Here is a 22652-nt window from a genome sequence, read left to right as displayed (position 1 = left end):
AAATTTAATGGAAGAATCACCTTTCCTCTCAAATGTTACCTCTCACTTAACAGATGTGACCATCATTAATACCATATGCTCACAATCCTCCAGCCCACCAAACCTGAGAAATGCAAGACCCCATTTGGTGCTCGTTTAGAGAAGCAGATACAAGAATATCTCTGGTGAAAGTCCAAGAAGCCACACTGGCCTGAGAGCAATGCTGGGAAGAGGCTTAAAGAGTCCGTGAACAATATTTTAATAAAAAGATTCATTTTTAACTCCTTTTCCTGTATGATCTTCCATTCCAGTTTCTCTGTAGTTGTGGTTGTGGCAGTTCTCTGGACTTCGTGTATGTGTAAAGATCACTACTTGCAATGAACTCCATTAAAAACACTTAAGTCTGACAAATCACCCACTAGCCTGTTTTTCCCTCAGTGTCCTTTTAGCAGGCAGTTAATGAAGTTAGCAGCAGTGACCCTCGAAGTGATACTTATAGAGTACTCATTGTTAATACACTACTCACAGTAATTCTTCCAAGCAGAGATGACAGGGAAGGAGTGGCAAGGACTTCTCTGTTCTGATTCGTGGTTTTGTTTGTTTGTTTGTTTGTTTTCTCTAAAGCAGATTTTAATGAAAAAAATGAGGGTTGCTTCAGTGTTTCATGAGTTCCCATCCTCTACCGATTTCATTCTTCCTCCTTTCCCAACTCAAACCCAGGCTGCCTCTAGTCTGGCTGCATGAGCAGGCTGGCCGGGCCAAGCTCACAACACTCCCTTTCCACAGGGGACTTGGGGTGGATGCTCCAGGGAGCCTGGGGAGGGACCTTCACTGCCCCCATGGGCTGACACAAGTTCTCTCCACCAGGAACCTCTCGTCGATAGCTTTGTTCTTGCTCATCTTCTGCCAAAGCCTCTGCTGCTTTGTTGTATATTATCGGCTGTTCTTCCACTGGAGAAAATGGATATGTATTACTGACAGTTATTTGAGAAGCTTCACAATAACTAAGCTAAAAGAAAGCTAATGGCGGCTTTGAGAGAGGAAAACTATGAAAGGAAGCACAGAATCAGGTTCAGAAAATTACAAAACCAATTCATGTCAAAAGAAAAGAAAGAGAAGAGAGAAGAAAAAGAGGAGAGAGCAGAAGAAAGGAAAGGGGAAAGAAAAGGGAAAAGGAAAAGGAAAGGATAAGGGAAAGGGAAAGGGAAAGGGAAAGAGAAAGGGAAAGAGAAAGGGAAAGGGAAAGGAGGCAAAGCCAAGAACTTGCTACAGATTTTAAGAAGTGACTTGTCCTGGTCAAGTTTCGTGGTTTTCTATTTTAATATACAAGAACAAGCAAATGCATACCCATGTCAGAAAGACCACCTGCCTGCCTAAATTAAAGCCCCTGCTCCAAAGTCAAATGATCTTCGAATTATTCATTGGAATATTATAAGAACTTCCTTTAACATGTTAGAAAAGATACCAGATTATTTACCATTCTTCTTGTCTAAAATAGCTGAACCACTTTTATTGCAATTTTCAATTATGGAAAAATCGGACACCTGCCATGAGAAATTTCTATTCCAATAGCTGTATCTGATAAAACTATAAATGAAAACAGAGGCTCCTAATGGGAAACATCAGGCTTCCTTCACTGGATGATACAGTTCTACATATGTTCACAATATTAGCCCAATAAAGGAAATGTGAGACGTATTTTCCACTGATGAATAAAGTGACTGTCCAACATATGTCTAAGGACAGGATGGGCAATTCTGAAAATCTTGCAAGATGCCTGCCCATTTGAGTATCCTCAAACATTTGTCTTTGCATTTCTAAAGAACTGATGCAAACTGAATTCTCTAGTGACTTCTGTAGTTAGGAGATACATATGGTGAATAAGAGAAATGGTTAAAAATACCAGTCTTTCTCCATCATTTCTCACCATCTGACCAACTAGGAGATTCAGTTGCCATCTGTAAGACAGCATTTCCTAAAACTCACGAGTGGTCCAGCTGATAATCTGTGGGCCATGGAAGCCCATTGTGTGTTTCTGTGCTGCCTGCTGCATTTGCGCTGGGGATGGGAGGCACATCTCCTTCATTCATCTCATCTTTTGTAAGCACCAAACACTCCCTAAGAAGTCAAACACCTTGTTTAGCACAACAAGCTGAGCTGCATTTGCTACCACAGGGCAAAAGTTTTCTGGGGAGACCCGGACTCCTCACATGACATCAGTTATCCTGCCTGAATGAATAAAGACTGTCAAAATATATTTTTCCATGGATATAAAATTCCCATCAGTATGATGGGTGTAACTCACTTACTGTGAGACAAACCTGTGAAATTCTATATAAATGCAAAAATATATCTTTATCCTGAGAAGCACTTGGCTTCTTATGAGCGTGAAAGCATTGCTGTAGTGTATTTTCTTATGAATAAAGTGCAAAGTGAAGGACTGAATGGTCTCTTCACAGCAACACAAACATGGGTTCTGCTGTGCACAAGAGCTATAAACAGGCCAGAAATATAATTTCGATTTCTACATCTCCTCTATCAGCTTCTGCTCCTGCTGGTACGAAGGTGAGGAAAGATCTAATAAGGAAGGAAATCCCACTCACCATATTCTGAAGGACAGGCAGGATGAGGATCTGTTGTCTCACACCCAATTAGATCAACTGCTTTAGTCTCCAGAGAACTGTTACACTCCTTAACAACTGCAAACTGCAAATACATACAATATGCACAAATATAAAGCCCAAATTAATATCAAACGAATTGGCTTTCCAAAACCCAAGAGACAAACTCTAAGGGCCACACACTCCAACCACAGCAGAAGGAAAAAGGTCATCCTGGCTTCTGGGATGACCCTTCCCCTGCAGATAATCAAACATTTGAGTTGATGACAGCCCTGGTCTTTCTTTGGAAAATGTCCAGTCCCAATCTAGTAAAGAACTACTCATTCTTTTGCCTTACAAATCAACCTTTCCAGATGCAAGAGCAAAAGTACATGAAAATCAATCCTCAGCATAGTACTGAGGGACACTTTTAAAATATTAGAGACACCTGCAGCCAGACAGCAGGAAACCCTGTCAGACACAAGCAAGGATGCGAGCCTCCTTTTCTGGCTCTCAGCACCACCTGGTGTGTGCAATTCCATCATCCCACCGTGACAATGGTAGGGACACCACAGAAGCAGAAGACAGGAACCTCTGGGAGAATATGCTGAAAAGTCCAGGGGCAAAACAGAAAAAAAACAAGGGTAGAGGAAAGCAATGTGATGCACTGTGCTGAAATGGTATAGAGGGAAAGAGAGAAACCCAGTAAAGGGGAACACGTAAGGAGCAGACAGAGGAGAAGAAAAAAATATGTCTAAATAAGATGTTCCCGTGGAGGGCTGACAGATTCAGTGGTCCAGGTGGATAATTGGTGGATTTATGTGGATGGATCACAGATGTAGCAGGTGTGACTATTTAGGCATCAGTTCATTTACATAATATCTGTAGGCTTACAGTTGCTAACCCACATGGGACAGAGCCCCAGAGGAGATTCAGCTACACACATTTCTGCAAAATATCTTTGACTGTGCAAAGCAGGACACTTGCTGGGTGAAACGTTTCAGAATAGCATCAAAATCCAAGCATGTGCAGAAGTTTACCAAGGTTTACATATGCCTAGGACAAACCTAGCCTGGCTTATGGAACTCTAATGGGAATGTGAAAAAAACCACTCAAACACATGCTCAGCAAAATGTAGCCTCAGGTGGCAGAATAGAAGTAAAGAAAGAAGTGAATGACATTTGGACAATTTATAGGCATAGTTTCAGTATCACAATACCTAGCATTTGATATGTATGATAGTGTAAAAGCTTGTTATCCCCTACGTTAACCCTCCACGAGTGGGCAAGAACAAGTCAGTCTTTGCGCTCCCTCTCCCCAGCATCACCAAGAAGCATTAGCACTGTGGGCTGCAAAAAGAGTGAATTTCATGAGCTCTTTATGGTGCATACATATCATCCAGTCCCCATATGAAGTCCTTCATTAGGGTTATTAATGCTGTGTAAATCAATAGCACCCAAACCAGTATTCCAGAGAAGATATAGCTTTCTGTCCCCAATGTAGTATAATCTCTTTTTTTTTACATAAAGCTCCCAAATAATCCACTTTAAGTGAATAGTAGAAATGAAAAACTTCCTCCTGTTTTTGGCAACTCTACAGTTTCTAACCTGAGTGCGTGCATGCGTGAAGCCCCAGGGAATTTAACACTCAATGGCAACATCAGCACAGAGAAAATCCCACATGTATGAAACCACAGGAATCCATTAGTGTGTAAGCAGCAGTAATTAGCAAAGGGTCAGTGATTTCCTCTTTCAGTCTGTAACAAGCCATTTGCAATAATTTATTTTCTGAATGTATTTGATGTCTCCCGGTTCAAGAATGCAGAGTGAAATTTAACACGAGTGTGTAACAGATGAGCAGGTTGGATTTGGTTTTGTTGGTTCAGTCAATTGCTTAGCTGTCTAATTACTCTTATACTCAGCAAAAATGTCATTGACCACTAGCATTAACTGTAGGGACAACAGCAGGTGGGAACAGAGCTGATGAGCTGCAGGCCTCTTAGAGCACTGCTCCCAGGCAATGAGCTGTTCTCAGTCCCAACAAATGTTTATGATTTTCCCAGCCTCAGATATTTTGCAAACTGTGTTTTCTATCTCTACTGTAAACACATGATGATATCACTGTGATTCAGCACATTTGCTGTCCAGTACCTGGAGGAACAAAGTGCTGGTAATAAAGGGTCCACAAGAGCGTGCAGTTGATCAGCTAAGGAACAATATGTCGTAACCAGGGTCAAGTAAATTCAGTGCTCCCAACATATGTTTGATAGTGTGTTTCAGTGGCTACCCACTCACAAATCCTGCCAGGCACTCAATCTAAAACACTTGTGAAGCCTTCTTCAGTTTGATTAAAAATCCTTGGATTTGTACGATAAATATTCCATGATATTTAACTCCTCAAACAGATTCCCAAGTAGAACAAGCTTATCTCTTTTTGGACTCAAAGATTTCAAGTAAAGTCAAACTTTGGGCCATTTAAAGTCTAATTCTTTTGTGACCGTGCCTACTACATACACAGTTCTTGTACCTTTCCAGCTATAGCTGAGTCTGGAAGGCTTTAAAACTTTTCAGTAATACCTATACTAGAAAATTAGGTGTGCAGTTACTCCAGTAAAAATGTATGTGCTTCACTAGAGTCAATCACCAATCCCATACAAGTAGTGACTCTTCTGGTGGCCTTTTCTACTGGCATAACTGTGCTTGTTTTGAAGAGTGTATGCTGCTTAGTTGACATGATGCTACCTGAAGAAGTATGGGGATACCTGCATTACAGCAGCTTATTCAGAGCTGAATGATTTGTGTGTGCAGACAAGCTGTCAGTGTACATCATGCCATTCTGAGAAAGGAGTCTCAGACTGGGCACAGAAGGAGCCACAGATGCCAACTATGTCACTTTTGCCAACTTCAAGTTTCAATTGCTGTTGCCCAGCAGTGTAATGTCATTATAATGTCACTGAGAATCAGGTCCTTAGATTAAATCTGATGGGGCCAAATTCTATGATGCAACTTCAAAACTGACAACAGAAACAGGTCAGTACAACCAGATCATGATGGCATTTCTACCTACACTAGTGCAAAATTTGTATTATATATTCACTCTCAAACTGCCCAATAACATCCTGGTTGTCTTTCTTTACAAGGCAGCAGCCTCTAATACAAAGACATTTAATTTTGTCAACCCCTCAAATAAAGTTCAACATCTCACATAGCACACACAATACTTGGCTTCCAAGAAGCCTTTTTTACGAAGGGCATACTTTCCTGTGAAAATAACTCTGTGATATGCCATGTCATCACATTGCCATTTCCTTAATTTAGAACACAGTTCCCCAACTGTTGTGTTCAAAGCTAACAATAACACTGGCTAATGGCTGCAATACATCCAGGCAGCTGTGAACTTTGAGGGATAACAATGAGGTAAGATGAACTAGGGTTCACAGCAAAGCACTTGATGACTCTGGCAGTTATTTAATATATTTAAGATGTGAATTATTTGATGGATAATCTCAAGTGGATCCCTAACACTCTTTGATCCTTCCTGCTTCCCTCTCCACTGCACATTAATATAGTTACCCGAGACTTGTTGCTAGTAGGTGTCACGTTCTCATTGTCAGCGCGGCTGCTGGCATCTCTTATCGCTTCTGCATAGAGATTCTTCTTATACAAGTTTTGACTTCTACAACAGAACAAAAGCTGAAACAAATTATTTTACTTTGGGAGGAACAGATGCTGCTTCCTTTCACACGTTATTCTATAGGTATTTACAGATGGGACATATATTGTTCTTTCTTTCATTGGCTTGAAAGGGTGTATTACTGTCAATTACCACATAAGGGTTAAAATAAGCAGTTTGACAGAAACAGAAGTCAGTAAGAAGTGAACAAATCTTCGTTGCAATGTGCCATCTGTAAAGGGCCATTCATTGGGGGGGGGGGGGCGCGGAAACACCTCATAATTTTAACTACCTCCTTCCATTTTCTTATATTATTCTATTTATAATACACTCCTCTTGTGAAGATTTGTATTTCAGCCAATACAATAAACAGTGTGTGTGGATGAAGCTCAGCAATAAAAACCTGACTGTATTTTTCTGTACCATTGATAGTTACAACTATGAAAGTCATTTCTGCATTCGTCTGCAACATTTCTGAAAAACAACAGTTTCAGAAATCACTACAAAATAAACTTAACTTAAAGCCTAAAGAAGCTTAGAACTAAGATGTTTCCAAGAAAAAGCTTGACAAACAGAATTAGCTCAAGAAGCAAAAAAGCCAAGAGTAGAGCCTGGAGTTGGAAAAGGCTTCTAATAATCAGCTCTAAATGGCTATTTCCATAAATCCAAAATTTGATATTTTTTGCAGTTAAACTGCAATCACTTATAAGGCCCATATAGGCCCCAATGTAGAAAACATGGTCATAAGAAAAAGAGTTAATTTACACTGCCTGAGATTCAAATCAGTACATCTTTGCTGACTTTACATACACATTTTTTCTCTTCCTACACATCATCTAACGAAAGTAATGTTACACTGATCAAACTCTGGAAGTCTCAAGTTATAACACCCTTTTATTTAATCTATTTTAAATGAAATTTAATAGAAAGAAAACAGGGTTTTTCCTTTTATTTCTACATCACATTAATATACTAACTGGGAAAGTGCATCTGTCATAATTATTTTATGTTTTTCCCTTCATGAAAATACAATGTAAATAAAATGCACTGTTAGCTAGAAATGAGAAAGACCAATCTCCACCATGGATTTTATCCCCACGTTCTCTGTAACATGTTCCTATGTATTCAAACATTTTAAAAAATATAATTGTCTCCAGTAGAGGTTAAGACTGAGACTGCTAATATAAAATCAAACAGGTGTCAGATCTGGGGGCATAGCCACAGAGCAGAATGCTGAGAAATAAGGTAAATTCATCCATTTTGACTTCTCCTGATGCTGTGGCAAGGCAGGCATTCATGTACCGTCATCTGGATGTGCCTGTTCTGCATTGCAGCTCATAGTGCTGACAAAACTCGAGCCCGTTACTCAAGAGTCATGAAATCCATTGCACAGAGCTCACACACAGGCCAATCCTCAGCAGGATGCCCCACTCATGACAATCACTAATTCTACATCTTACTTTACATGCAGAATAACAGAAGCCAGACGGACTTGGCGGGCATAGGAGTCTTCATGTGTGATTGAGCACAAGCAGGCAAGGCACTGAAATCCAGTTGACCGAGCATGGGCAAGGGGCCAAGGATTTCTTAATCCTAATCCCAGTCCTACTGCCATTTTTTGCACAGCCTTGGCCTATTGAAGTGGAGGGATTGTGGGTGTTAAATCTGTGATTTGGAATTTTTTTGCTGTTGGAAAAGAGCTGTTGCCTTGCTTCCCAAGGAAGATAGGAAATTTGGTATACTATACAGTCAGACTACATAAACTACAACACACAATACTCTTCAGCAGACTACAGTCATTGAGCAAACCAACACAATACTTTGGTATTCTTGGCCTCCAGTTCACACATTTTCAGATTGGCAGGTGTAGATCTCCAAGTTCATTTCCTCCAATTAAAAGGAGATAGATGGGGAAGGAACAGGACTATTACGGACTTAATCTGTACGTTTCAAAATACAGTACTTTATGTGAAAAAGCAGTGTAGCAATTGCAACCCAAATACTGGTTTCTAGACTCCAGTTAAATAGGGATTTTAGGTCAGTAGTTTCATTTTGATCTAGCTAGGCTAGTGATAGCTGCAGTCCAAATTCAGTCAAGTATGTAATTGAAAACTTGTTTTTGAGGTAAATAGTTATATTGATAAAAAGCATTTGACAAGAAAGAAAGGTAAATCAGGAAGAAATAACAAAAGAGAGAGAAAGGGAAGAGAATATCTTCACACCTTAAAACCAGCTATATTCTGGCTATTTTTCATGACAGATTGTGTGACATATATTTGAACCATAAGAATCTCACAATTTCCTATTCTGTATTTATTGTTCCACTCATTAGCTTCTGAATGCCAGGTCCTGAGAACAAACCAGGCTGTGTTTAGCTTTAATTCTGGGCCTCTACCATTAGCTAAGAGAAAACAAGAAATGTGTCAACTTATATTTTATGGACTAAATAAACTAGGAACCATTAAATAAGAATGGAAAATACTAGCTTCCATAGTTAACTTCTTTTGTAGCTTATTTTTTATGCCTGTGAGAGTCTAATTTTAAAGTTAACCTAAATCACAAACAAAATCCCTGCACACGGAGGGGTGGTCAGCATGCAGCAGGAGATTCTTCATTTGGCTGCTGTCTGGCTTTTTGTTTGTTTACTTTTAAATATAAATATCCATTTAAACAACAGCATCTGAGAATAGTTATCTGCCAAGGTCATGATCAAAAGACTCTAAGTTATTAAATGCTGAGTTCTTTCCACTCCAAGGGACATCGATGACATTTAATTTCACATCAGACTGGGTTCTTAAATAGTGACTGTAGGGATTCTTTTTGCCATGAGAAGAATCCCAAACCTGCACAATTCATTACAGCCATGGAAAATGCCAGGGAGTACTTTTACAACAGATGTGTCTTAGGCTCACATCCCTGATTTTACCCTTTCTGCTGCCAGCTGAACTGTTCTCATGTTCATTACTGAAGGCATCACTGTGGAAGTTTGCTGTTGGAAGGTTAGTACGATGCTTTTCTCAATGGCAAGGAAATTTTCAGGTGCCACTCTCCATTGAAAGTGAAGCAAAACCAAACTAAGGGGATAGCTAGCAGAGAAGAGCCAAACCCTACCATGAGAGTTTCAGACATCTAGAGCTCTTAAGAGAAACTGAGGAAGAAGAAAATAGCATGCTCCTGGACTCTCCTATCAATACAAATTATGGTTCCTCTTCAGGCCCAATAAGGTCTATTCTTCTTCCCCTCCTAGACACATGTCACTCACTAACATCAACGCAAGTATGCAAGCAAGGGACATGCCAGAAGTTTCTGAGTTATTCATAGATGCAATTACTGAAAAGCAGAAGACTAACAAGGATGATATGGTGATTTCCACCAACTGAGGAACAGCTCATGTTCTTCACCATGAACCTTCTGTGCAAGTCAGCAGCACCTCGGTCCCCATGCCGCAGGTTCACAGCACATTTGGAAGCACTACCTGTGGCAGTAGGCGGCCAGGAACCCCAGCAGGAGCAGAAGGACCAGCACAGCTACACACACAGCAATGGTGACGTTCCGCATCTTCACCCGCTCCACCTGCTGCTGTTCCCACCACTCCAGATCGCTGAACTGGCACCGCTCCCCGACATAGCCCATCACACAGCTGCCAGAAATAAGGACATTTTGTAAGTGGCAGCAGAGGAAAAAACCCAGATCATCACTTCAGTCACCATATGCATTGATTTACCATGGGCAACCTCTACAGAAATACCTCGTTGAATTTAGCAGCGGTGAAGATGAAATAACCTTAAAGGAATGACTGTCAAAACCTTTAGAATTCAATATTAAAAGATTTTTTTAACTGTAAAGCTATAGAATTATACAGCAAGATTATAATTTCCAAATTCTAATTCATAAAGGATAGAAAAAATAATTTTCTCTTAAATCCTGCTGGGCGATTAGTGTTTCCCTGAGATTTTCCATTTAACTGTTTCCAGCAGCAAGCTGCCCTTCTTTGAAACTGGGATTATAAGACCTACCTGTATTTTCAGAGTGATTTGGTTAGGAGAATCAAATTTTTATCTAAACACTAAATTTAAAATAAAAGATGGGTGAAAGTGTTGGTTTGTGTTTTTTTTTTAAATATGGATTGGAAATATGTTCATAATTTGGTTTTAATACAAGTTTCTTCTGTAGGCAGTTTTTGTTTGGGGGTTTGTTTGTTTGTTTTTACCATTATAAAACTCAACCTAGAATTATCTTACCAGTGCAGGAAATTAAAATTACTAGAAAGTGACAAATACATCAAAAAGAATCTCAGCCTAGCTTTACTGTTCAAGGTGAGCAACATAAAGAAGGAAATAAATAATAAACATAAAAAGTTAAAAGTCTACTGGATTCATAAGGATCTCTCAGCAACATAAGCTCAAACCCTTCTCACAATTCTTATCTCTAGTTGTACTCAAGTCTAAAGAGCTACACAAATGTGCAAAAGAAGCAGGATTTGATTCACATCAGCTTTTACCTAATGTCCTGAAAATGTTATATCAGCATTAATTATTAAATCAGGCACAAGTGCTCTCATTCTACCACAAATTAGAATGTATCTGTGTTGGAATGCAGAAAAAATGCCAATTTTTAAATGTAAGACCACAATAAACTCCTAACAAGCTAGAAGATCTACTTTCTAGTGTAAGAGATTTCATTATTTAAAATACAAATCACATTTTGCATGTGATTTTTGCTAGATATTTCTGCTAGGTAACATTTTGCGATTTCGTTTTGGTGTGTAATATATTACAGCCTACATGAATGAATGCTGCCATCTAGTGAAAATTTACAGCAATTTGAGAATTCATCAAGGTCCATGCAAAAAACCTGGCCCCCAGAACATGGCTAAGCACGGTTGCTCCTTAATTTTTTAGAGAGCTTCCCCTTCCATCACTGAGGAATACATGCGTTTGTATTCTTATTATGCACTAACACCTAACAAATAAAATAATAATAAAAAAGATGTGATCCAATTTGAAAGTTCTGCAGCTGTAGACTCCTCAGTTTCAATAGCAGAAACTGAATGAGGCGAGAAGATATGGTTTTCAGTGCCTTTAAAATTTACACTAAAAATTCATAACAAATACCAGAGATGACTGTGAGTCCATCTCCTGCAAAGGCTTTACTGAGCTTAGGAAATCCAAGGCACGAAGCATCCACTTCCTTCCCAGGTACGTACATGAGATACATTCTTTTCCTATTCCTGCAGGTACAGAGGTCTGCAGAAAGCTGAGGACTTGACGGTGCTTGCAGGAATGGCCTGTTACAGAGGTTCCTGCAGCGCAGGACAAGGAAGATCTGGGGGGATGGTGGGTCAAAGAAACCCTTCAGCACAAAGCTTGCTCTTCTTACTCCAGGGTTATACCAGGGTCACTCAAGCTACTAAGACACGGAGTGAGATTTGCGGACTAGGAAACATCATCCATCCCCCGCACAGGTCCTCACTTACCAGGTGAGACCCCGGGGAGGAGGTAGGTATTGGATTTGTACAATTGTAAACACTTCTATGCTTGATTTTGAAGAAAAACATAGCACAGATTCAAATATAATCAAGTTACACAAACTCCAGCACTAATGGTTTTGAAGAGATGATTACCCCATGGGACTAGGCTGTCACATTGACCAAGTCCAGGACTGACTTCTGGAAACAGGAGATACTTTTTGCTTTTATCAGTAACTGCATTTAGGGAATCAGGATGTGGGCTTCACAAAAGTATTGACAGGAGGAAGGAGGTCTCATTTTTGAGGTCTTATTGCTACTCTCCCTGTATTTAAAAGGACCATCATGTTGTACCCTTTCTGCTAGGGGCAAGAACTCTTCAAACCGTGAGGGAAGATGCTGACACCAAACTTCTGAAATTTTGAAATTTCAATTTTCAAATTGAAACTTTTGAACTCTTCCCTGCTCCCAATAGGAGAAGACAAGACAGAGGTGTCATCTTCTGTCTTGGAGAGTGCTACACATGAACAGCAAGGCCAACAGGGAGGTACAAGTCAGTACAATACATACAGGAGAGACAGCAAGCACGTCCTTCATAAAGCCATGAACACTAAATCATTTAACAACTTATCTCACCTTTCCAGAGTAAAGAATTGAGTGCTTAGGGAACAATTCCAACCCTATTTTTAATTGCAATTGGCATGAATTGAGTGACCACTTCCAGAAACTTACTGTGATCACTTACAGAAAAGAGCAGAGTCTAATGATAATTGCTAGCATGAGTGATGAGCAGATAATTTATGGACAAACGCTTCACGGTCTGCACTCAGCTGAGCCCTAAGGATACCATTCATCAGCACAGACAATACAAATTTCTGTACTTACTTGCAGGCATAGTCTTGTAGATCAGAAACATAATTGCACACTCCGCCATGGAGACAATACGACTCGTAAGAAGGAGGGCACCCTGCAGAGTCACCTTGGACAGGGTGTGTAGGGTATTCATTGCTGAGAACAGCAGGGGACACAGTAGCTTCTGAAACAAAGGATTTCACAAGGGCATCTCAAACTTTTGGCCACACTGGCAATGTGATCTTACAAAGGAGTTCCAGAACTTCAAGATAGCAAAGTAGATAAAAATCTCTAATTTTAACCAACTACTTGTGGTTTACCTATTTGTTTATGTTGCTCATCAAATTTAGGCACACAGAACTTTAGATGAAAATACTAAACATGCTTGAGTCTAGATTTGCAATGAAAGACCTACAGAGGTCAGCTGCATTCTTTCTATTTAGATGTGTGAATACATCTCTGAAGGCTGTCTAGTTACTTACACTTAAATGATTTTTGCAACTTTTTCAGCTTTAGGGTATGGTAAATCTCTACCATGCATAAAGTACCAGAGTCAGATGTACAGGTGAAAGGTGACTGTACTTCATGCACTTGGATCTGAGACTGAGAAATTTTTACATGCAACTTGTTCTTATGCAGGTTACTTCTACTCCGCTGCCATCCAGTTGATCACATCTCTGTGTGACTGCAAATTGCATTTTTTTATTGTTCCAGGCTTGCTCAGATACAGGTAACAACATCACAGGTAAAGCAGGGAACTCTATTGAACCAATTTTACAAAGGGTTTTGTCACCTGCTCTGAATCACATCCACTCTCACCTACATAGATGTCTAAACAAAGTAGTTTTAAAGGTAACTCTAAAATCTCTGCACAGCATGACCTACAGCACAGACATGCCCTTACAGAAAAGGAGCGCTTTCTTGCCTACTTTGATGCTACAGCAAATCTATAGGTCAGAACCAAACATCTACGTGGCAAAGAATTTCTAGGTGTATGACTTAGTACAAATACACCTAATCGCTCTCATACATTTGTGGGATCAGTTTTATGACTCAAATCAGTTTTATTGCAACATGACCTTCAATGACATTTGTTTTTAAAAATTTCATTTACAGGAGAACTGCCATGGCAAAAAGCCTGAATGGAAAGGGTTGAGTGATTGCAGTGAACCTCAGGTGTGACTGCATTCTGCAAAGAAAACTTCAGCTTGCTAAAAGATGTTACCGGGCAGCAAAGAACTAAAACAGTGTGTTAACACACATGAAAACATGGAATCAGATTTACAGCTGAGGGAGATAGAAGGCATTACTTCCAAGTCATGCATCATTTAAAATCATATTCCTTGAGTGACACAGGAAACTACCAAAAGCTTAAGTAACTGAAAAGAGGATGGGGATCCTGGTTGGTGTTCTGCTTTAAAAGCCATAGTTTCTTTCTGGTTTTCCACAGAAGCAGATCTGTGACAATTACACAGCATCCCTCCATCATCATACAGTCACTTGATCTGGAGTAGAATTCACCCCATTGAAGAGGGTAGACACAGAGTAAGATGGTGAGTCGCTCAGCTCCACATTTGCTGAGAATGCTGCTGTCACAGTGAGGAACTGAAATGAGGGGTGGTTAGTGCTGAGCCTTCAGCAGCTCCCTTCATTACATTGGTAACCACATTTTCTAAAGAGTTCCAGAGCCCTTTTGAAAAAAATAGCCACTGGATCTGAAAGACTAGCTTATTCTGAAGAATTTGAGCAGATTTAAACTATGTGCAGTTCTTCTGCTAGCCTTCTGCAGAGGGAAAGAGTAAAAAAAATGGCACAGACTGAAGTTACCTACCAAAAAGTTACCTCCAAAAATGTTACTTCCAAGGAGCACGCACTTCTGCTGTTGATTATAAAGGCCATTAGATAGATGTGTCTACATTTAGAGAGCAAAAATTAGCATTGAACCTTAATGTAGATATTTCCAAATTAAACTCAGATCCAGTCTCCTTTGCCCACTTCAAACCATCCTCCTAAAGCAGTGCTAAATGGGTCCACAAGCTGCTCAGTATGTCACTCTACAGGGTTTCCTTAATTTCCAGGTATAACAATTTGTCCAAGAGCATGGTTCTTAGCTAAGCGCTACTTAATTTTAATTGCTCACTCTATTTACTCACTGCAGCCAATGCCAGTTCCAGAAGCATCGTCAGTACATGAGCAAGTGAAGTTTCCTTCTGTATTTGTGCAGGTTCTGTTCTCTCCACAGGTATGGGATCCCATCTTGCACTCATCAATATCTGTCACCCAAACAGTCTGCGGTTAGAAGAATGAAATGCCTCAGGGCATCAGTTAAAAGGGCAGCAGTTGCAGCTCTGCAGTCTCCTGGCAGTGGGGAAAAACACCAAAAAACTTTCCTCTACAAATATGCCTTCATGGAAAAAATAATGGAAAAGCAACAACATACTTTCTATGCCAAATAATCACAGTGGCCCCAGCCTCTCAGAGGAAGAGAGGAAGGGAAGGAAGGCTTTCTTATGAAATGTAACAAGCACAGTAGAGTTAAAGAGAAGACTTATTTTTACTAGATATATTCTCCTGGCATTGCTAGCCATAGCTTGCACCCTGGATAAGTACTTGAGTCCTGTCAGTTGGCATTCTTGCATTAAGATAGCAGAAGGGTTTGGGAGTAGGGAGTTGCCCCTCCCTGCATCACCCACCTGGTCCAGCCTAAACAAAGTGTTTAGACAGAAGGAAAGGGTCTAGAAACCTACAGGTTTATCTAGTTCGTGTAAACACTTAAATGAAGTGAGCCTCTGAATTACTGGCTCCCTGATCACAACAAGAGTTTCCAGGCTCAGAGCCTGTGTTTGGACCATATATACCTCTCACCCCCCTCCTGCTGCCCACCCTCATCCCCATTCTTCCTCCACACCTTCTCTAGCAGAGTCCATGGCAACAGCTCCTGACAGGCTGGTACCCAGCACCAGGACAGCACCTGCATGGTGCTACATGCCTGCGCACCCCCCAAAGATGGGAATTTCAAAAGTGTGCGCATACCAAAATCTGGGAGTCTCTGATTCGTTTTATCAACTGTCAGCAGAATACACATGCCAGATCTACTTTAGGGAAACAAAATCACAGATCTCCCATCGCAATTTGTGTGGAATTATTCCTTAAACCACTGGGACTTTTTCTACAGTAAAATTAACAGCATCTGGCCCAAAACAGTATAGAAAATTCAGAGCACTTTTGAAAGCATAATTACAGAAACAAAACTGTTGCAGCATATTCCAAGAAATGTGATTTCAACAACACAACATGAACTTATCTTGTACCATCTGTGGATGTACTGACACATTTCTGGACACTCTGCGTGCATGCAGGTGTCTAAAACTGAAGTACAAAATCACTTACCAGTTTCTGTTTTTTACAGTACCTTTCAAGTAATCAAACACAAAATTAGTATAAATTATCTTTATCTCATAATAACATTGCATCATTTATGAAATGCTGTGAAAACATATCTTACTATCTTCTGGACTTAAAGACTTCAAGAAGATAATGGACTGTTTTTCAATAATAGCAGTGTAGGCACCATAGCCATTCTAGCTGAGCAACTATAGCACAGACAGTGAAAGCCCTGGGCTGCCTTGTAGGTGGTGCTGGGACAGCAAGAGGAGCTTGTCACTTCTGTCTGTGCTTCCAAACATCTTCAGAGACATGAGCTTTGGATCTCTGACCACTGTAGATAGAATGCTCTCTCGACCCTCCTGCCTCTGACACTTTCCACACCCTGCCCACAATAATGATATTGTTCTTCATTGTTCAGTGATCCTTGTCTGTCATGAAGATGCAAACAGCAAAACTATGTAAGAACTGGGTCAAATTTAATCAGCTTTCATTTAGGCTTTAAAGGAGAAAGGAAAAAGAAAAGAACAAAAGAGAGCACAAGACTCTCATAAAGGTCTGAACAAACTGTGTGCTAGTCAAATACTGAGGGGAAGGAGCTTATTGTTCCTTCATATTTACTGCTAAAATGAATTAAAAAAATAAGAAATGTAGGGAATGAACTAAAGACCTGGCATTAGAGCTGGATGGGAAAATCAGTGGGTGTGATTATTAACAAGACTCTAAATGTACTCAAGCTGTCAGTGTCAACACCTTGAACCTCATGCCTATTAAACAGACCTGGAATTATTTGATGAGTATTATGACACACTCAATAACGGCTTTCGTTTATATTCATGGCAACGATTTCCAATAAAGCTCTACTGCTTCACCTCTACTCCCCTCCTCCCTTCACTCTTCCTCTCTTTCCTGCTGGAGCTACTAAAAAGAGTGCAAACACTGGGAGAAGGTATCCACTGACAGCTACAGGCTTTGCATATTGATCAGTTGCTGAGGTTGCCACACTTCAAACAGGAAAGAAAGAATCAAAAGGGAAGAAATAATAAATGACAGCTGTCTGGGGGAGTCCCTGTTAGGATCCACGCCCCAACCAGATTTTTCAAAAAGAATGAGAACAGCTCATTTGACAGCTTCACATCTTGATGCAAGGCTAGCCTGAATCATGTGTCTTTCTCATTCGTCCTCTCCCAGCCATCCAGACACAGCACAGCCCTCACACATGCCCATACCGTAGCAATGGACTCCGTCTCCCATGTAGCCCTCCAAACATTTACAGACGTAGCCCCCTTCTGTATTGATACAGCTTGACACGTTTCGATTACAGTGGTCTATACTTATAGCACACTCATCAACATCTGTGAGACAAAACAAGGAGACAGAACATATAGATGATGAAATCATCAGGTAAATCAGTAAAAAGAAATGTTTACATCATGAATCGCCCTCAGACTATACTGTCACTTGTCGTTTGTGCATCTGAAGCAAATGGGAAGAGAAAGGCTTTGTGGTTTTTCTTGGTATGAAATTTGATGGGGATGCTCTGAAGAGCCTTAGACGGTCAACCAGCTACAGAGAGAGAGACCTACAGGTTGCACAAACACCACTCACTTCAAAAAAATCCCTTTAGGAGGGAATAATCCTATTCAAAGCTAGTCTTATATTCTTAAACCCTACCTAGAAAGAAACTCTGTCTTGACAAAGAACACATAAGCTTAAAAAAAAATGTACCACAATTAAAAAAAAAAAATGCCCATTTCACCTTCCTTTTCTTTTCTCTCTTTCCATAGCAACATAAAGTCCTGTGAGTCTTCATGCTTAGCCACCAAATGATAACTTGTTCTGTACCTAATGCCTTTCTGCCTTGGCCTTTATGAGAAAACAAAGTGCTTCCAAATATGTTGTGTGCAAGTCTGAAAACTTAAAGATCATTCTGAGCGATATGTTGTCTGATTGTTGGAGTCTCTTTCTAGTGCTAGAAAGAAAGAAGAGCAGCACTTATGTATATTTATATTACATGAGGAATACTAATTTGTAAGAGATTCCTTAATACGCATTTCTAAATTGTACATCAACTATCATGTCTATGGACCGAGCTTTTATAATTAGGCAATTTTTACAAATAAATACAGTATGCTTTTATTCCTGTTATTCTTGCTATTGCTTGTTAATATTAATAGGATTAATAGTCATGACTCAGGGGAAAATAAGGCATGTGATAATTAGCCATTTCATCTCACATGCTTTCTGCTCATCGCCCCTTTTAAAACAAGCAATACCATTGACCTTTCTGTGGTGGCTTATGCAGCAGAGCTGCCAATATGAGAAAAGATTTTCCTCTCCCCCAGTCTACAGTTTTCCAGAAGGTTGTATTAATGTATTTTATTACCATAGCATGATTTCCCCTTCCTGGTAAATCCTTTCAAACACTGGCACATAGCACCATCTTCCAGCAAAACACACTGTGCATTGACATCACATTCTAGTGCAGTGCAGTCATCTTGATCTATGGCATAAACAAAACCAAACCAAAACAAAAACAACATTAGATGCATTTGGACAGATCAAAGGAGGTAACTGCATATTCAAAACAAAACAAACCAACCAAACAAACAAAACCTAACAAGAAAACCTGAAAAAAGTTTTCCAAGGTTAATGATGACAAGTTAATCAATCATTATGGTTGTTGTCTTTGCCTAGAGGAAGTCGAAGCGCCATTTAGTATCAGGATTTCTGAATATTTTATGCAAAACCTGTTGTACAATTTAATGATCTACTGTCATTGAACATATGCAGAATTTATTGTTTTTACTGTAATTTTTTTCAGAGGAACCTAATATGCTTATAAAATGCAAGGGAGAAACTGAGAGATCTTCATAAGTGTCCCAAATTAGAAATACCTTTCTCTAGACCTGGATAAATCATGAAGTTTTGTTGACAAAATGAAAAAACATGGCAACAAACAACCAAACAAGCAGTCCTACCTGGCATAATTACATAGACCCAGCTTCTTGTAAGAGGGTTCAGAGCATGAATGATTAGGCATCGAGCCTTTCTTCCTTTAAGGCCTATGATTTATTTTTGTTATATAAACCTATTCAGAACGTCACAATAAATAGAAGGAGGGCAATCATCAGACTCTACCTGATACCATTATTTCAGCCATCAACAAAATGCTCATTTTTTCCTTTTCTGCACTGTCTGTATTCTTGAATATCCCACCGCTTTGTGTGCTGTGGGGTAAGGTCTCTGGTATTGGCATTGGCACTACCTTCTTGTGCACAGAGACACTTCCTGAAAAAGACAAGAAAAAAGTGACACAGACTATTTAAATCTACTGAACTAACTTCCTGATTTTCCACCGCTTGTTGACTTTCCAATAATCATGGTGGTTTCCTTTTAAAATAAACACCAATATCCTCCCATACTAACTTGTTTCTGGCCACAAATTATTCCTAAGACCACTGTGCATATCTCTTACTGCTAATATGCCAAGGGAAAAATTACAACGGGCAGACAACAGGTTATTCACCCAGGACAACACCCCAATGTTTTCATTCTTCCGAGAAACTCTCATCCATTATTTAGAGCAAGGTGAATATTTTCCAGGATCCTCAAGGGTTTGGGAGCAGTCTTTTTTTGGAACTGGAGGATTGTACCTCTTGTTGTGTTGGAAACATTCAAAGCACGACAGGTTTTTCCATCTTGAGTTTTCCCAAATCCTGGATGGCACATGCAATGGGCAACTCCAAAATTGTTTTCACAGATCTGATCACAGCCTCCGTTCTCATAAAGGCAAGGATTTGCCCCTAATGCAGAAAAACAGGCAACTTAACAAGCTGCTTCTTCAGTCAACATCTCCTTTTAGCTGTTCAGAGTTGAAGCAGTTGGAAAAAGAATGAGGACTGACAAAAACTAGAACATCCTTAATTTATTTTTTTTAAATTAAAAGCAGATGCATATAGTAAAGCATAGGCATTATCACCTGGCCTCTGGCAGGAAAGCAGATTCATATACTCTCCATCTAACATATGTATTACACTTTAAAAAGTTTCCTTTATTTTTACTCCTTTAATATTTAGAGTGCTATCATTCCCTGCAAGAACATTACAAGGGCATAGAGAACCTGTGATTACCTTCTCTCAATCCTGGTCTATTGAATTACTTGTTTTCTGCTTACAAGGAGATTGTTCCCAACAGAAAATCAAATTATTTGATCCAAAACTAATAAATCTTACAAAATCTTTCTCCGTGTCATTTGTTATTATTTGTGTGTGTGAAGGGTGCTGATAAACTAAGATAAATAGGAATTAGAAGACTATGGTAGCCTTGTGGCCATTGATCAGCCTCTATTCTTGGGCATGATCATAAATATACAAAATCTGTTAGCTTTCCTGGGACACGTGCCCAGATGATGCTTTCAATAAATGCCAGTCTGACTATGCAAGGCCTTTTAAAGAGCCTGTTTCTGAGAAGATAATCCTCTCCCCAAGGACATCTATTCTACTGATATCAGTGAACAAGAAGAGGCTGGAAGGGAATGACTGCTCAATTTTTGCAGTATACCTGGTTTCGCCAAAGGATGAACTACAACCATTGATGAAGGTCTCAGCATGCTGCCTCGAAGACGTACCCTATTTTGGCCGGTCTTCTTGTCCACTCTCATTAGTGATGGCCTAGCCCAGTCAGAAAACCAAAGGTGATCCTCAAACACTGCTACATCAAAAGGGTGGCCTACAAAGAAATTAGATTTCTCATTTCCAGATCTATGCAATATACACAAGAAACCAAGTAAACAAAAGCACTATCTGTATACAGGTCTACTTCTAACATAGTGGCATAGCCATAGCCACTTCTCCACTTTGATGTCTTATAGGGAGTGTTAAGTGTCCATGAATGATGGACCACAGGCACACATTACTTTTGCTCTTAGCAGAGGAGGCTGACACTTGACAGGCTCAGTATAGTCTCTGTACTGTTGGTGACCTCAAACCAAGTCAGTTCACAAGATGCTTCTGCCTCATCATTTCTTGAAGCAGTATTGAGACCAGCCTTTCAGAATTGGAATCCCACTCTCTTACTCCAGTAAGTGGCCCAGCACAGAGCTGCTGAGGTACACAGTTCCTTCTGTGTTCTTCACATAACAAGGAGAGGAGTTCACGGCATGTATTATCCTGTATAACTGTACCAGCACAGGGCAGTCTGGGAGCTACAGACATTGTAGCCAATGACTCATGGTAGGACTCCAAAGCCAGTGTTTGGTCTCTGCAAGTGCCAAAAGTACACACAAGTGTAATGCAGTGCTCCACATGTACATATAAACATGCACAGACATTCACTAGCCAACTCATTACAGTGCAAAATTGAAGAGAGGGATAAATTCTCCTCACTTTACTCAACTAGCAGCAGTAGGCTGTGACTAGTTAGTCGCTGTCTGTTAGGTAGCAAACTAGCAGTAACGGTTAACACAAACCACAGGATGCAGCAGATCATTCAGGTAGCTTCCTTTCTTTTTACTGATTACAACAGGAACCTGGAGAGCAGCTTAGAGCAGGCACCAAACACTTACATGACTAACAGTAGGCGAGAGAAATCCCACCACAAGTTCAGGCTACAGCAGTTTTTCCTTAATAGCACAACATTATCTTCACTAGGAAAATGCAGAACCCTAGTTTGACTTCCAGAGAGAAGCTCAGCAATTCAGAATCCAAAGGACACTTTCATATATAATGGCAGACACACTATAGGTATGAAGATTTTTGCAAAATCATTCTGACTCTTCAATATCTCTGTCATGATAGAAAATTGTCATTAGTCCATATTCTTTCTATACATGTAGAAATCTGCCTTCAAGTCAGCGTTTGGGCAAGCTTTTTGCAATGGAAGATGAGAATACACACTGCTCTTCCATGGATGTTCACCTGGTTTCAGAGAGGTGCTTCCTCATCCTTACACACAGTTTGTATATGCACCTCACTTTGTATCCCTGCAGTCTGAGCTCCTCTGAAAGGTATGTTCTGTAGACATGTGATTTTACGATCTGTGTTCTTGGCTTTTTATTATTTTTTTTTTATAGACCTCAACTAGGTGATGTTTAATTTCAGTAATACAATTGGGATCCCAAAAGGTAGCAGTTTAAAAAATAAAAAATAATAATAATAATAAAAATTAACTGAAAAAAACACTCCTGCATAACAAAAGTCCTAAGACACTGTTCGAGTGTTCTTAAAAGTTAAGCTGAAGAGTATATTGTTATTCTATTAGCACTTGACTACCTCCTTTGAACCATGTTTAATCACTGGGCATGATTCTTAGTTTTTCTTTCCATTAAATTTGAGCAACTAGCCCAACATCTAAACATTTACTCACAACTTAAGGATCTATAGCTTGCATAATCAACAAACAACACCTTGCTTTGACAAGCAATTTCCTAACTTCTTAATTTATAAATACATTAAGGTGTAAAAATAAAAGCGTAGTGTCATAAATGGAGATAGCAGGAACTGAAAAATGAATAATCACATGAACCTTTTCCACAACAGTGCAAACCCAACTCGTATAAACAAAATGAATAGTTGTGCTGTTCACTGCCTTGGATGGGTGCTTACAGGCTGTTTAACTTACAACTGAAAACGGGGTTAGCAGAAGAGCAGAAATTATTCTACCTATTTTGCATGCAGCTAAACTGAATGAATTCTCAG

General features: G+C 39.7%; 1 protein-coding gene across 1 annotated transcript in view; it reads right to left on the bottom strand.

The window, feature by feature from the left end:
- Window positions 1–706: 706 nt before the first annotated feature.
- EGF (epidermal growth factor) overlaps window positions 707–22652 on the bottom strand; it is a gene marked incomplete at both ends in the record, with an annotated part of 58511 nt that continues 36565 nt past the window's right edge. The window contains 11 exons of the mRNA XM_080344205.1: window positions 707–930; window positions 2583–2685; window positions 6152–6254; window positions 9727–9891; window positions 12604–12754; window positions 14724–14843; window positions 17184–17309; window positions 18341–18457; window positions 19096–19245; window positions 19611–19760; window positions 20518–20685. Of these exons, the coding sequence (XP_080200331.1) occupies window positions 707–930; window positions 2583–2685; window positions 6152–6254; window positions 9727–9891; window positions 12604–12754; window positions 14724–14843; window positions 17184–17309; window positions 18341–18457; window positions 19096–19245; window positions 19611–19760; window positions 20518–20685 (1577 nt within the window). The remainder of the gene's footprint in view (window positions 931–2582; window positions 2686–6151; window positions 6255–9726; window positions 9892–12603; window positions 12755–14723; window positions 14844–17183; window positions 17310–18340; window positions 18458–19095; window positions 19246–19610; window positions 19761–20517; window positions 20686–22652) is intronic.

The sequence above is a fragment of the Nesoenas mayeri genome, assembly GCF_963082525.1.
Source record: "Nesoenas mayeri genome assembly, chromosome: 4".
Lineage (NCBI taxonomy): Eukaryota > Metazoa > Chordata > Aves > Columbiformes > Columbidae > Nesoenas > Nesoenas mayeri.
The sequence above is the reverse complement of the archived record's forward strand: the minus strand, read 5'-3'. Positions and strand labels throughout refer to the sequence as shown.